Raw genomic sequence first — 14019 nt, forward strand, 5'->3', positions numbered from 1 at the left:
CTTTCTCTCAAAAATGTCACACCTGTTGATGTTTTCCTTCCATCTTGTGATATGCATATTTAAATAAAGAGGCGATTTTTGCGATCGCTCTTGTTTTTATTCCATCCTTCCCTTCCTTTTTTCAACTTTTGTTCTTGGCGTGGATGGCAACAGGTGGCAGGAAGTAATATTTAAAGGTTTTTGGGGTTGGATGATTTCCCAGCAACCGACGCTCCCTGACAGGCTGATGTATCACAGATTCCGGGGGGTCCGTGGTGCCCAGTCCTACCTACCCTGCCGTGCTCACCAGGCTCACCTGGATCACCTGGTGACCCATCCCGACCATCTTTAACAATTCCTGGGACACCTGGAAGACCTGTGGGCAGCACATAGCCATTCATACAAGTGTTTGTCATCCAATATGAGGTGTGTAGTGCACACTCCTGTGCTGTAGGTGGCAGCATGTGAGTGAAAACTAGTGTGCCATTCCACTCCCTGCACTCTAATGCCACTAAAAATGAGGTTTACAACTTCATATCTAGATACATACATGGATGGATAGATAGATAGCAAAATTAAGGTGTGTTGTAATTATTTTTTAACTCAAAATGAAGCACGAGACACTATGTGTCATACATTTTTGAAAAATCCAGATGATAATTAAAAAAAAAAAACTCAAAACAGTACTGGCCAAATTGGATACCTGACAAGAATCTACATTTTGGCAGTTCCATGGAGCTCGGCATAGGTCCGTACTTTGTCCAGTGTTCTGTATCGAGTGCCTTCACTAGGCAGTATCTTTAGAAAACACTCCCTAGACAAATAACTGTTTCCCCAAAGTTTTACTAGATGTATGTTTCAATTGTTTCCTTTTAAAGAGGAAAGTGCTTAAGATACCCGTTTGTCTTGAATTTAAATGAAAAGTGTGGTCTGGTCAAAAAGTACAAATTCAAGTTAGAACGTGAGGCCACATACCATGGTGTCCTTGGTCTCCAACGGGGCCCTCAATTGCTTTGCCGATGGTTCCCTTATCACCCTGCTCACCAACGTCACCTTGTTATCAGACCAGACACTATGAATCTTGAAGTCGCAGTTGACCTCCATGCTTTCACTCGTAGATAATATTGATCAGAAGTGTCATACCTCTGGGACCGGGATCTCCAAGTTCTCCTGGCAGGCCTCTGTATCCTGGAGGTCCACGAGAACCTGGATGACCAATGGAGCCAATTACTCCCGGCTGACCTGGAGATCCAGCAGGTCCAGGTCTGCCCACCATTCCTGGGGCCAGAGGTCTGCGAAGATTAGCGGCCAGCTGCGCAATCTGATCTGGGATGAGTGGAGGACGACAGAAGGTTAGTTTCCATCTTTCTTTCTATGAATTGTTGAATGTAGATCTTCACCATCGATCATTGAGCCACACAACTCTCTGATGTGTTGTTCACTTGTCAGTTTACCCTGAAAAACACAATTTATTTATAAACAAATCTGTATTCTTATCTTGGTAACCTTCACTTCAGACTTCCAAATAAAAGCACTTACAGGTACACCTGTTTTTCCAGAAATGCCAGGAAGACCTTGCTCTCCTTGGAAGCCCATTAATCCTGGTTTTCCCGGGGGCCCCCTTGCCCCAAGCTCTCCTTGTGGCCCAGAGACACCTTTAGGTCCCAGTTCTCCTCGTTTCCCTGACTGTTTCCAATTTGAAAAATGGACATATTATATTTTTGCCAAGACCACACTGCAAATTCACTTTAACCTTTTATCCTCAAAATAAGAACCCTGGAGAAAACTGTCAAGCGTTTTACAGAATGGAGCTTCTAATTCCACAAATTGTGTTGCACCTTCATACTGCAATTAAGCAGCAAGTGATGCTGGAAAAAAAACTATGCCTGACTCCAATTAATCCCATTAAACTTGGAATGTGAGGCAGCATGTGCACTGACTATGAATGTAATGTAAGCACGGAAACAAAGACCTCAAAAGAGACACTCTCATCAATTCTATTGTACGATCACCAAAATTTATAGAAGCAAACAAAAGAAGCTCACCTCTCCTTTTTGTCCAACTGGTCCAAAATGACCCTGGAAATAAAGAATATAATGTCAACAAACGAGTCATACAAATAATAACGTGGTAAACATTTGATGTTAACACTTACAGGTTCTCCATTCTCTCCAGGTAAACCATCACTTCCTGCTACGCCCTACAATTCCAGCATAACAACACAAATTATATTTGCTTCAACTCTTTCTTTGTATTTTATTAGTGTTCACCTCAGGCATTATGCTTCTATTCAATGACAAACTACCACAAAATTGCATGAAGACAATGCACTGTTTGAGTGCACAAACAGCTCAAATAATGAATGAAACATTAGACCCTGGCTTTAACTTTCAAATATTTACCATGTCTCCTTTGGCTCCTGAGGCTCCCGCTGGCCCCTTTGAGGTCGAAAAAAGAGAACATAAATGAGAGCAATGTTGAGACATTTGTGCAAAGGGGGGAGTGAGGTGAGCAGGTAGGTTGCCAGTGAGCTGTGATATAAGGACCATCTTTGTTCTGCCCTTCTGGACTAGAGACCACTTGGAGTCTGAAGTCTCGCTGGGCAACATTTCTACTTCATTCCACTCTCACAGTCTAGATGACCTGCTCATTTGTCTCCAAAGAGACTTTATCAGAATCCCAGGACACCTGTCTTGTAATCAGGCAAGTCTTACTCACCCTTTCGCCAAACTCTCCACGAATTCCTGTTGGACCTGGAAGACCTGGATCCCCCAAAGCTCCATTTATGCCCTGCAACACATACAACTCGGTGAAATGACTGCTTATGACAACGATAACCGCAACAGAAGAAAATAGTTTGCACTGACCTGGAAGCCTTTTACTCCCTGAGGTCCTGGGTTACCAGCAGGTCCAATGCCTCCCTGAAGGGGACAATTGTTGCTTTTAGTAAGAAGTGACTAGGAGTAACATTAGAGCAATCACATTTTGTAAGCAAAATGATTCCATTCTTCTTTGACTATGAATTCCACCTTTTATATTTAATACCTACAGTTTGACATATTTACACTTTGCATCTTGAATGGAGCATCTTCTCAATGCACTTTTATAAGAGTCTTTTGTATCTAATATGTCTTAATGAGCATGTGCATGTTGTGCGTCATCGCCACAAACTCACAGCCACTCCTCTGGGTCCTGCTATGCCTCTCTCTCCTGGGATGCCAATATCACCCTGCGGGGAGATATAAGACAGTTAATATATCAGTCCTCACATTGTACCAAAATGTCTTTAGCAGGAGTTCATTTAATAATAACCCAGACGCCCACCGGATACATACAGGAATACCTGGTTCTCCAGAGGGTCCAGTCTCCCCAGTCTTCCCAGAATCACCCTGGTGTAATGGAATAGGATAGTAAGTCCCACATTGTGCTTCTTAATGCCTCAGTCTCGTAGGCCATTATCATGTGAAACTTACACTTCCTCCTTTGGATCCTTTGGCACCAGCCTTTCCTTGTAGACCCTATGAATGTGAGAAAAGACACTTTAAGCTTACATATAATGTTGTTAACAACGATTAGACCGAGGAGACACACAAATGTATTTTTAGAACTCACAGGAAGTCCATTCGGTCCTTTCTCTCCAACTACCCCATGGCGCCCGGCGTCACCCTATTCAAAGACACAAACTGTGACTGTGAGGTGGGGCTTAATGAGGCGGTATAGAGCAAACCTTCGAGCCTGAAACAAACTCCTACCTTTTCGCCATCCATCCCTGGTGTGCCATCTTTGCCATCTCTGCCAGGAATGCCCTGTATGGACATTACTTCACTTCAATACGCTTTATTTGATTGGGATCATTGTAAGAATATATTTTCATGTGTGGTAACTTACAGGCTCCCCTTTGGGCCCTGCTCCTCCAATTGCTCCTTTAGGACCAATTTTACCCTGTTTAATTCAAAACGCAAACTCAATTTGATATGTGACACTTGCAGAGCCTCCAAACTCCAATTTTATTTACTTACAATTTCTCCTTTGGGACCTCTGAATCCCTGGGGACCCCTTTCTCCAGTGTCACCCTGGAAAAATCAGATAAAACACAAACAGCTATTCATTGATGGGACCAGAGTTGCATTCTGCTCTCGTTTCTATCCAAATGTCAAGACTTTTTTTGAGATGTTTCTGAGACAAGAAGACACTCACTGTCTTCCCAATGATGCCGGCAATGCCATGTTTGCCTCTGAATCCCGGCAGACCCTGCAAACAAACAAGAGTATAAGGAGCAGTGAAGGGAGCAGACTCTTTTTTTACGCGCAATTGAAAAGGTTTGAATTCCAAATAAAGTTGAATTAGTGCAGTTGCTTACTCTGTCTCCCACAGATCCCATTGGACCTGGCAAACCTCTTAGACCACGTGGGCCCTGAAAAACACCACCAGAGATAATCAGAAAAGAGGCAAGAAGTACCGTATTTGCCGGCCTATAAGCCACTACTTTTTTCCAACGCTTTGAACCCTGCGTTTTTTTAAAACGATCCAGTCAATTTATGGATTTTTCTTCGCCAACAGCCATAATAAGTAGTTTTCATATTACACTGACAGAGACACTAAAAAGGTGTGTTATTGTTTTTGCTATGGCGCCATCTTTTGGACAAATTCGCTCACTGCTGGTGCTGCAGATTGACAATGTACTTCCTGTTTCGTGTCGTAAGTGTATTCGTCCCTAGGGTCTCTGCTCAAAAGGATTCTTCATTCATCACTCCAAGCAATGTTTGTAAGTTTTACAAAATAATTAAAACAATGCATGCTTACTAAACTATCTCATGTGTGATGTCTGTAGGAGTATTTTCATGCATATTTGTATGTGCTATTGTAATGTAATTACGCTACCGTCGTTAGCATTAGCAAATATGCTAACACGTTTATAAGTGTCTGTGTTAGTAACATTAACTTACAATGGCATTCTTTTTGGATTGTTCCAGTCTCACAAATTCACGAAAATGTCACCGTGGAGTTATTGAGTATGTTTATCTGATTGGAGAGCTAGCTTCCGCAACCAGCGGTTCCATGACACTGACTTCTGTTTTGTTTGATCAGCCTTTTTACTGTCGTGACAGGCACCGTTTGGAAACAATTAAGGTACAGTATTTAAATAAACATTTACAAAATCTTTCGTACCGGTGTGTATATATATATATATATATATATATATATATATATATATATATATATATTCATATATATATATATATATATATATATATATATATATATATATATATATTCATATATATATGGTGTGGTGCGGCTCATATATGTAAACATATTTATTTCTTCAAACTTTGGTGTTTGCAGCTTAAATACCGGTGCGCTCAAGAGCCCGGAAATTACGGTAATCGAAAAGTTGTAATTCTGAAATGTCCTCACCTGCAGGCCAACTGTCCCAGGAAAACCAGCAGGACCTGAAGGTCCTGAGTCGCCCTACAGACAAGTTGGACACTTAGTACAATACCAGCACCAGATGAGAGTACCACCATATCTTGCACGTAGGATCACCCTTCCTCAAATCAAACACTCACCTTCTCTCCGTTTTTGCCAAGTTCTCCCTTGTCTCCTTTATGTCCGGTGTGTCCCTACAAGAAGAGTTACAGTGTATTAAAAAGACATATGGAAGTGTTCAGAACAGAACTACGATAGACACCTTAAATCCTGGCATCCCAGGTGGACCAGGAGGACCAGGGGGGCAGATGGCAGGGCACTGCAAACAAACGAGCACTGAGTAAGTAAATGTATCCTGCAGAGAACACATCACAGCATTCAAGCGCATCTTTGGCATCTTACCAATAAGTCACCGCTAAGATCATGGAGAGTACCAGGAAGACCCTGACAAAACAAGCAATGGTATTTACATAGTTTGCACTCTTGCAGTTCTGTTTTTACATCTTTGATAAGGACTGCACTTACAGGTGGACCATCAGGACCAGGAGGTCCAGTAAGTCCTGGAAGACCTTCAGCCCCCTGAAAAAAAGGCAAAGGGATTAGGAGCATCTTCATCAGTTTTTAGCTTCTTCCCTCTCCAAGCTTTGTACAGTATAGAATCAAATGAATCAACTTTGAACAATATGACCTTTTATACCTACAGTCTAAACTTTTACCAAACTATGCTTCACGTCACAATTCTGCATTTATTAGGTGGGGTTAGCACTCAAATGCAAGCAAATTATCTTTATCCTCATCCTCTAAAAGTATTTTATTGTTGAACTCATGGCACAAGAACGGCAGTTAAGTGTTTGTCTGCATGCCAAGTGCATTGAAATATATGAAATTTTATGAACGAGCATTACATGATCCGTTTTTGATGGCAGGTCTAATTGATGACACTCACCATGGCTCCCTGAGGTCCGACTCCACCTGCTAAGCCATTAGTTCCGGGTAAACCCTAAAAATAAGAGATAGGAAAATTATTAAGAGTACATTTTAATGTAGTGCTACAGTAAGTAGATTCATAAAAATAACTCCCTGCACATGACAACAATAATAAAATGTTTTTATACTCACAGGAGCTCCTGATCTCCCTCTGCCCTACGGAAAATACAAGACGTATTACTAGGACAAAGTCCTGCTTTAAAAAGGGGCCAGCATGTGTATGCCATCTTGGGGCTTGGTTGATGTTCAACAGCATGTTGGCCTACTTACAGGAGGTCCAGGTGGCCCAGGAGGTCCGGATTCTCCCTGTGGAGATACAAGCAAAGGTGACAATCCGTCTCTCAGATACCAGACAGCGATACGATAGAAAGCTGAAAAATCACAAGAAATTGTGTAATGAATATTCTGACTATTGTTGTGAGTGCTGTGATTTTTGTTTGTCCAAAAATAATGGGTCAAATGAACATGTCTTATTGATTATTAATGCATGGAAATGTAACTGACTGATGCTCTGTTATCTTACAAATACTCAGGACGAGTAGATCACTGAAAATAACATAAAGGTATGTGTGTCTGCATTTTGAGAACTGTATGCCTGAGCTGTTCATAATCACAATAAAGTTGACTCTAATTTCTCAAATCTCTCATTTGATGTCTGACTGGACTTGAAATAATATAATGTCAACAAGACAAGTGTTACATTCCTCTCTTATCTTACAGAGAGATGTGTTTATGTAAGTATGCGTGCATGTTCCTCAGGAACCCATTGAATATGATGTGGGGTTCCCCAAGGCTCAATTATAGGTCCCATTCATTTTAATCTTCATATGCTGCCTTTTGGGGAGGTCACTAGGAGACACGCATCAGTTTCCACAGTTATGCTAAAGACACACAGTTGTACATTGCTGTGTCTCCTAATAATAAATACCCTTTTTAATCACATTTTGGACAGTGAATTTCTTACAGCTCAACCAGGACAAAACAGAGGTTTTAGTTATAGGTCCTGAAGGCCAGAGGGAGAAATGTTGATCAAAATTACAAGATTTTAAACCAACACAAGCTACCGGTATATAAAATTTGTGTGTGATTATTGGCTCTGAGCTAACTTTATCCCACATATTAAAAATAATACAAAAATGCGTTTTATTATCTTCACAACATAGTCCCTCTCAGGCCAACATGGAGGTGCTAATGCATGCTTTTATTTCCTGTTGTTTAGACTCTTATAACACTCTGCTCTCTGGCCTTCCCAAAAAGAATATCAGAAGTCTACAGTTATCACAAAACTCAGCTGCACGTGTGCTGACCAGGACCAGAGGGTGGGAGCATATTACACCAGTTTTAAAGTCACTGCACTGGCTCTCTGTCTGCATCAGGGTTGATTTTAAAGTTCTATTATTAGCTTTTAAATGTCTTAATGGCCCTGCGCCTTTTTATCTATCTGACCTGCTTTTACCCTTTCAAACTTTGCGGATCCTGAGGTCCTCTGGCACCAAACTTTTATCTTTAGCAAATACCGACACAAAGCCCCACTGTGAAGCGCCATTTAGCCACTATGGCCCTCACCTGTGAAACAACCTGCTGGAGAGCCTCGGGGATGCAGAGACCATTGAAATACAATGTTTTTTAAAAGACTATTAAGACACACCTTTTTAATCAGGCTTATTATTTATCCTAATAAACTCTTATGTTTCTTATTATTATTCTTTACTTTTATTATGTATTGTGTTACTAATACTAATATTGTCTCAAAGTTTAAATATTTATTTACTTGTTAATGTACTATTCATGTTTATTTTACATATAAATTATCATATGTTTTATACTACTATTTTGATGGTGTTAATTTTAGTTATTATTCAGTGTGGATGCCTCAAAGGTGCCATCCACACTGGTTTTTCCTCAATCCTCAGTGCCATGCCTTGTTTTGTTATTTTCAATCGTGCTGTGTTTGTGTGTCTGTATGTGTTTTCATCTCTTGTTTCCTTTTTTTGTGTAAAGCACACTTGACTGTGTATGAAAAGTGTTGTATAAATAACATTTGATTTGATTTGATAAGAACATTCAACAGGAACCATGTATGTATACAAAAAACCCAGCACAGTGAAAATGTAACGTTCCTTAGGGCATACATATGTGTATGCTATTACTAATATCACTAGTTACTAATGGCAGTTTTTTTAAATCATTGATCAGACTTAAATGGTAAATACCTGAAATTATGCTGAGTTAAATAGGTGCAATATATCCACCCACTTACTTACTTTCCACTTTTCCCAACCCCTTTCTCTTTATTTAACCCCCAACTATTGTTTGTGTGACCAAATAATCACAGTGATGTTACACTTAACACATTTACTGCATTCCTCAGTATGCAAGGCTAACCACACAGGCAGATAGGAGATTACCTTCAACAACACTAACAAATGGAAAGACAGTGTGTAAACAATAACATTGTTGTGATACAGAGACAAATAAAAACAATGTATTTGTGTACAGATGTTTTGCTTGTGTTTAATGTGCATGGTGTGTAGTGTGAGCTAGTAATTTTGAACAAACATCCTCAGTTTGGCTAATAAAGCTGGAGATGCTGTGGGTGTTGGATTTTGTTAAAGCAGATTAGCTGCCTTTTATCCGAATGCTCATTTCTATTGCACTCATGTTTGTGTATAAACACAAAATGTGGCTGGTAAATAGCAGATCGTATTCTCAGAAGGGTGAGGGGGGGTTGGAAAAGGCATTCCATGCAGGATTAGCAAAGCAGCCGAAATAAAGCTTATTCCGATCCCTCATTAAAAGCGTTCACACCACGAGGCTGAGCCAGCTTGACAAATGTAGCTGGACAGAGGGCATGCAGGCGTCATACCTTCATCCTGCAGATATACACAGTAACCGAGCTGAACTCAACCATTAAGTGTGTCAACAACACGCTACACACTTACAGATTCCCCTGCTGGTCCGTCCTTTCCGGCGGGGCCGTCAGGACCTGTCAGACCCTGAATGAAAGACGGATATCATCACATTACATGTTATGTTGTTGTCATTTGCTCAAAAAGTGATTCAGATCAAGTCCAGAAACAACACCTTGTTATCACACCTGTGAGGTGCTGAATTTGGGTACTTACATCCACGCCTGGAAGTCCTGGCAAGCCTGGTTTTCCTGCGGTTCCCGGTATTCCTGCTTTCCCTTTTGGGCCCTGTAACAACCAGAGGGAATGCAATCAACCAAAAACAAACAACTAATATTGATTTATTGTGTATTATTGGACTTTAACATGAGAGATTCGGAGGTTACCTACAGTAATATATACGTTTGGACACACCTTCTCATTTCAATGCATTTCCTTTAATTTCATGACTATTTACAATGTAGATTGTCAGTGAAAGCATCAAAACTATGACACCTGTGAAGTGAAAACCCTTTCAGGTGGCTACCTCTTGAAGCTAATCGAGAGAATGCCAAAAGTGTGCAATACAGTAATCAGAGCAAAGGGTGGCTATTTTGAAGAAACTAGAATGTAAAACATGTTTTCAGTTGTTTTACCTTTTTTTGTTAAGTACATAACTCCACATGTGTTCATTCATAGTTGTGATGCCTTCAGTGACAATCTACAATGTACCGTAAATAGTCATGAAAATAAATAAAATGCATTGAATGAGGTGTGTCTAAACTTTTGGCCTGTACTGTATATATATATATATATATATATATATATATATATATATATATATATATATATATATATATATATATATATATATATATATATATATATATATATATATATATATATGTATATATATATGTATATATATATGTATATATACACACACACACACACACACACACACACATATATATATATATATATATATATATATATATATATATATATATATTCATATATATATATATATATATATAAAGAGCGAGATAGAGAGATAGATAGATAATTAGTACAGAAATGTGAGCATATTTTTTGTTCCATTAATGGGAATACTTACTGCTTTCCCTGACAATCCAGGAGGTCCAGTCTTGCCCTGTTGGTAAAATGAATACATTATGAGACATATGAACACATGAATACACTTCCTTTACATCTGGAAGAGAGGACAAGAAATAATTTCAATGTGACAGAAGACTTAGTGTGTGGGACATAATGTTACGTTTCTGCAAGCTTTGGGGGAAGAACAAACACAGCTAAAAGTGGTCACATGATGAACCCCTCCGTTGGTTTGGAAGGAGGGGGCTGAAGGTACAGGGAGGAGGTGTGAGGTGAGAGTCTGGATGGTCTCACACAGCTGGGGAATGCATGAATAGACCCTCTGTGTGCCTTCACCAACTTATCTTCAAATAAAATACTCTCACATTCCCTTACCAAGCCACGTTTGCTCTTACTTTGTGCCAGTCATCAATGTATGTGGGAGAATAGTTTAATAGAGAAATTATTTAATATATAAACATGGAACTATAAGTATTTGCTTGTAGACGGAGAAAGGGTGTGAATAAATAAGCTCTACTTCTTTCCTACTCCTTTTCAGACGTTCAAATGTCCACTGCCATTACCAAATTAACAAACGCAGCAAATGAAAGCGACAAAACAGCACAAACTCATACAACCTATTAAAAAAGTTGACCATGAAAGACAATTATGGTGTTGATGTGGTAGATTAGGGCTGCAACGATTAGTAAACATAATGGACAACATTGATTATAAAGATGTCGACTAATTAGTCAATTAATAAAATCCTAAATGACAGCCTACCAAGAATGTTATTGTTTACTCTTTTATTCCTTAAAAGGTAAATAATTTCATCTGAATACCCCCAACAAGACTCAATATAAATACTTTTTGCACTGAATGTTAGGTTTACTGTACAGACTGTGATTATATAGTTTGTGTAATAAAGTAAAACCATTCGTTTCTCAGTAATTTATATTTGTTTTGTTATAATTGAATCTACTTTAATAGGTTTAAAAAATGAGTGAAAATCAAGTTGTGCACTCAACATCAAACTCAATCGTGTACAGTAGATCATAAGCATAATCGAAAAAAATCACTGACTAGTTGATTATTAAAATAACCGTGAGCTGCAGCCCTATTGTAGATGCACTGAACCAGTGGTTCTCAAACTTTTTTCACCAAGTACCACCTCAGAAAAAACTTGGGTCTCCAAGTACCACCATAATGACCAAGATTAAAATACAGTAGCGTAGTAGGCCTAAGTATTCATTACAAACAAGGCAGAGGTTTTATTTTAGATTTATATTTAATATTTTGGGCCACAGTTTGAACAGTAACACTGTGTTTAAATATAGGAAAATAAAACACTGTACTTTAATCAAGCGATTCTTTGGCGTACTACTAGATGGAGCCCTACCACTAAACTCAGCGTGTACCTGCCTATTGTCAGCAGCATCAAATAATTGTGGGCGGGGCAGAGGGAGGGGCCACTGTGACAAAACAATCTGACCATAAGGAAACAACTGCAAACCATGCCAAGGTGTGAACACAACATGAAAATATGTCATAAAGTTGGGAAGACAAAATGACGATGATGTCCATATTTGAAAACAGACACTGCAGATATTTTTGATATTCTGACTTAAAGTTGACAAAAACTAAAAACAACTCCTGCTTACTGTGGCTAATTTAATGTTAAATTGCTTGGAGATGTTGCTAAAGTCTAACAAGTGTTCATGCATGCGCCGAGTCAACTCACATCGGTGCCGTCCCGTCCAGGGGGCCCTGGCGGCCCTTGCAGGCCAACGGCTCCTCGGGGGCCTGGCCTCTGCAATACAAACAAACATAAATGAAATTTATGGAGTATTTTATTATGTATACATCATAACAGTGAGAAAAAGTTGTAGAGTAATTTTTCAGTTTCAGGCAAATACATATATATATATATATATATATATATATATATATATATAGTCGAGGATTCTGTGGTTTATACGTTATACAGTGCTCAATACCAGGGTAGAGCGGAATATACGTTAGGTAAGATAATACAATATATCTGTATATATATTATTCTGTACACATATTATGTATATATGTTAGATTTTTTTATCGCTATATTAGTCTATTTATACCGGCATTGTCCTTTCCGTCCTTACACTTTCCATCATTGTAACTGAGCTACTGTGTTGAACAATTTCCCTTGTGGATCATTAAAGTTTGTCTAAGTCTAAGTCTAAAAAACACAAGAGACTATATCATCCCTACAAGCCTGACGAGCAGGGAAACCTGCAAAACAGGCTTGTAGGGATGATATAGCCTCTTGTGTTTTTTCCTGACCTAATGTATATATATATATATATATATATATACTGAAAACATTTTAAATACAATATTCACAAGTTATGGATAAAAATGACCAAGTTTAGTGAGGAGTTGTACAAGGAGTGGATGAACAGAGGTGGCTTTGTGTGCTCCATGAGTGCATTCCACAGGTTCATGACAAATCCTGCCAGCTGTAAAAGGTCCATTGAATGAGAAACAGAGCATCATAACGACACATAAAACTATGACAGGTGATTATTAATTGAGCAATTAGTAGCAATACAACACAGTCTAATGTCCTCATCGTCAACTTTCCCGCTCCACACACTTCTGCGCCTGCTGGAGGAGGCTCCAAAGAGAACATGGACGCCAATGGTGGGAACTCACCTGTCCGGAGCAGGATGTGAAAAGCTGGCACAGTAAGAGCACCCACAGAGCCGAGAAGGTGGTCATCGTCAGCTCGCCCTCTCAAAGCGGGTTTTGAGGCGGAAAAGGTCAAATCCAAGCCGCCCTGTCCTCGCTCGCTCCCGCCTGCTACTGTCCGTCGAAGTTCGTTCACCTGAAGGCGCGCAGCTCCTGAATGACGTCCTCTTGGCTCCCAGACCAACCCGAACCTCCAGGCGGTAGGAAGGGGCTGAGCTCAGTCTAGACTTCTGTTTTGGGGCCGCAGGAGGAGGACTCAGGACCCTGAAAGTCCAGCAGGGACCACTCGTGGGCGGAGCTTCAGTGTTCTCAGGCTTTGCGGGGTTGTACTTTGACCAATCAGAAGACAGAGCTGTTGTGATTGACAGCTGGGGGTTTCCGCTGATCTCTCCATCATTTCCAACTTCAACTTTTGCTTCTGTTTATTTAAAAAAAAATGAGATAACTTTGTTTTTCTTAGCGGAAACAGCTTGACGCAATTAACATGTTTGTTAGATATACTCGATATCAGTTGTATAGGGGTGTCGTGATTTAAATATCCTTTTTTTAATTTAAATATCTCCCTGAATTCTTTAAATAGAACATTAATATTAATCAAACACACTGTATTGTATTTAATAAATGGCATTTACATACAGTACCTTGCAAGTTTAAAATAAAACTTGGAATACATTATTTCTATATTCATGTTAGCATAAACAATGTAAATCTCTTTCTGTATTAAACATTTTTTTAAATCATGATGAAAAGATATGACTGTAAAATTATTTATTATTGGTTTAATTATTGTAAAATGAAAATATGGCTTTGTAGTCACCATAGGCGCCGATCTACATTTCTGCCAGTGGGTGCTCGGTGTGTGTGTATTAAAAAAAATTGACGTTCAGCGAAGTTAATATCCCATATGATT

At 39.3% G+C, this 14019-nt stretch overlaps 1 protein-coding gene and 1 long non-coding RNA gene across 2 annotated transcripts; one reads left to right on the plus strand and one right to left on the minus strand.

Moving 5' to 3' along the window:
• Positions 1-170: 170 nt before the first annotated feature.
• On the minus strand, positions 171-13365 carry col9a3 (collagen, type IX, alpha 3). Its single transcript, XM_061979457.1, has 32 exons — positions 13074-13365; positions 12121-12189; positions 10402-10437; positions 9522-9593; positions 9339-9392; positions 6667-6702; positions 6529-6552; positions 6356-6409; positions 5935-5988; positions 5812-5853; positions 5672-5728; positions 5550-5603; positions 5398-5451; positions 4340-4393; positions 4177-4230; positions 3999-4052; positions 3868-3921; positions 3732-3785; positions 3592-3645; positions 3453-3497; positions 3315-3368; positions 3155-3208; positions 2847-2900; positions 2698-2769; positions 2382-2417; positions 2135-2179; positions 2025-2057; positions 1519-1665; positions 1380-1434; positions 1123-1305; positions 955-1032; positions 171-355 (listed from the first exon to the last, which is right to left on the minus strand). The coding sequence occupies exons 1-32, from the start codon at positions 13137-13139 to the stop codon at positions 171-173; spliced, it is 2037 nt and encodes a 678-aa protein (XP_061835441.1). The 5' UTR covers positions 13140-13365.
• LOC133618802 (uncharacterized) lies at positions 259-1822 on the plus strand. Its single transcript, XR_009817345.1, has 3 exons — positions 259-405; positions 1098-1331; positions 1539-1822. It is a non-coding gene; the product is annotated as an uncharacterized lncRNA (long non-coding RNA).
• Positions 13366-14019: the final 654 nt, after the last annotated feature.

Source organism: Nerophis lumbriciformis, linkage group LG01 (genome assembly GCF_033978685.3).
Source record: "Nerophis lumbriciformis linkage group LG01, RoL_Nlum_v2.1, whole genome shotgun sequence".
In the NCBI taxonomy this organism is placed as follows: domain Eukaryota; kingdom Metazoa; phylum Chordata; class Actinopteri; order Syngnathiformes; family Syngnathidae; genus Nerophis; species Nerophis lumbriciformis.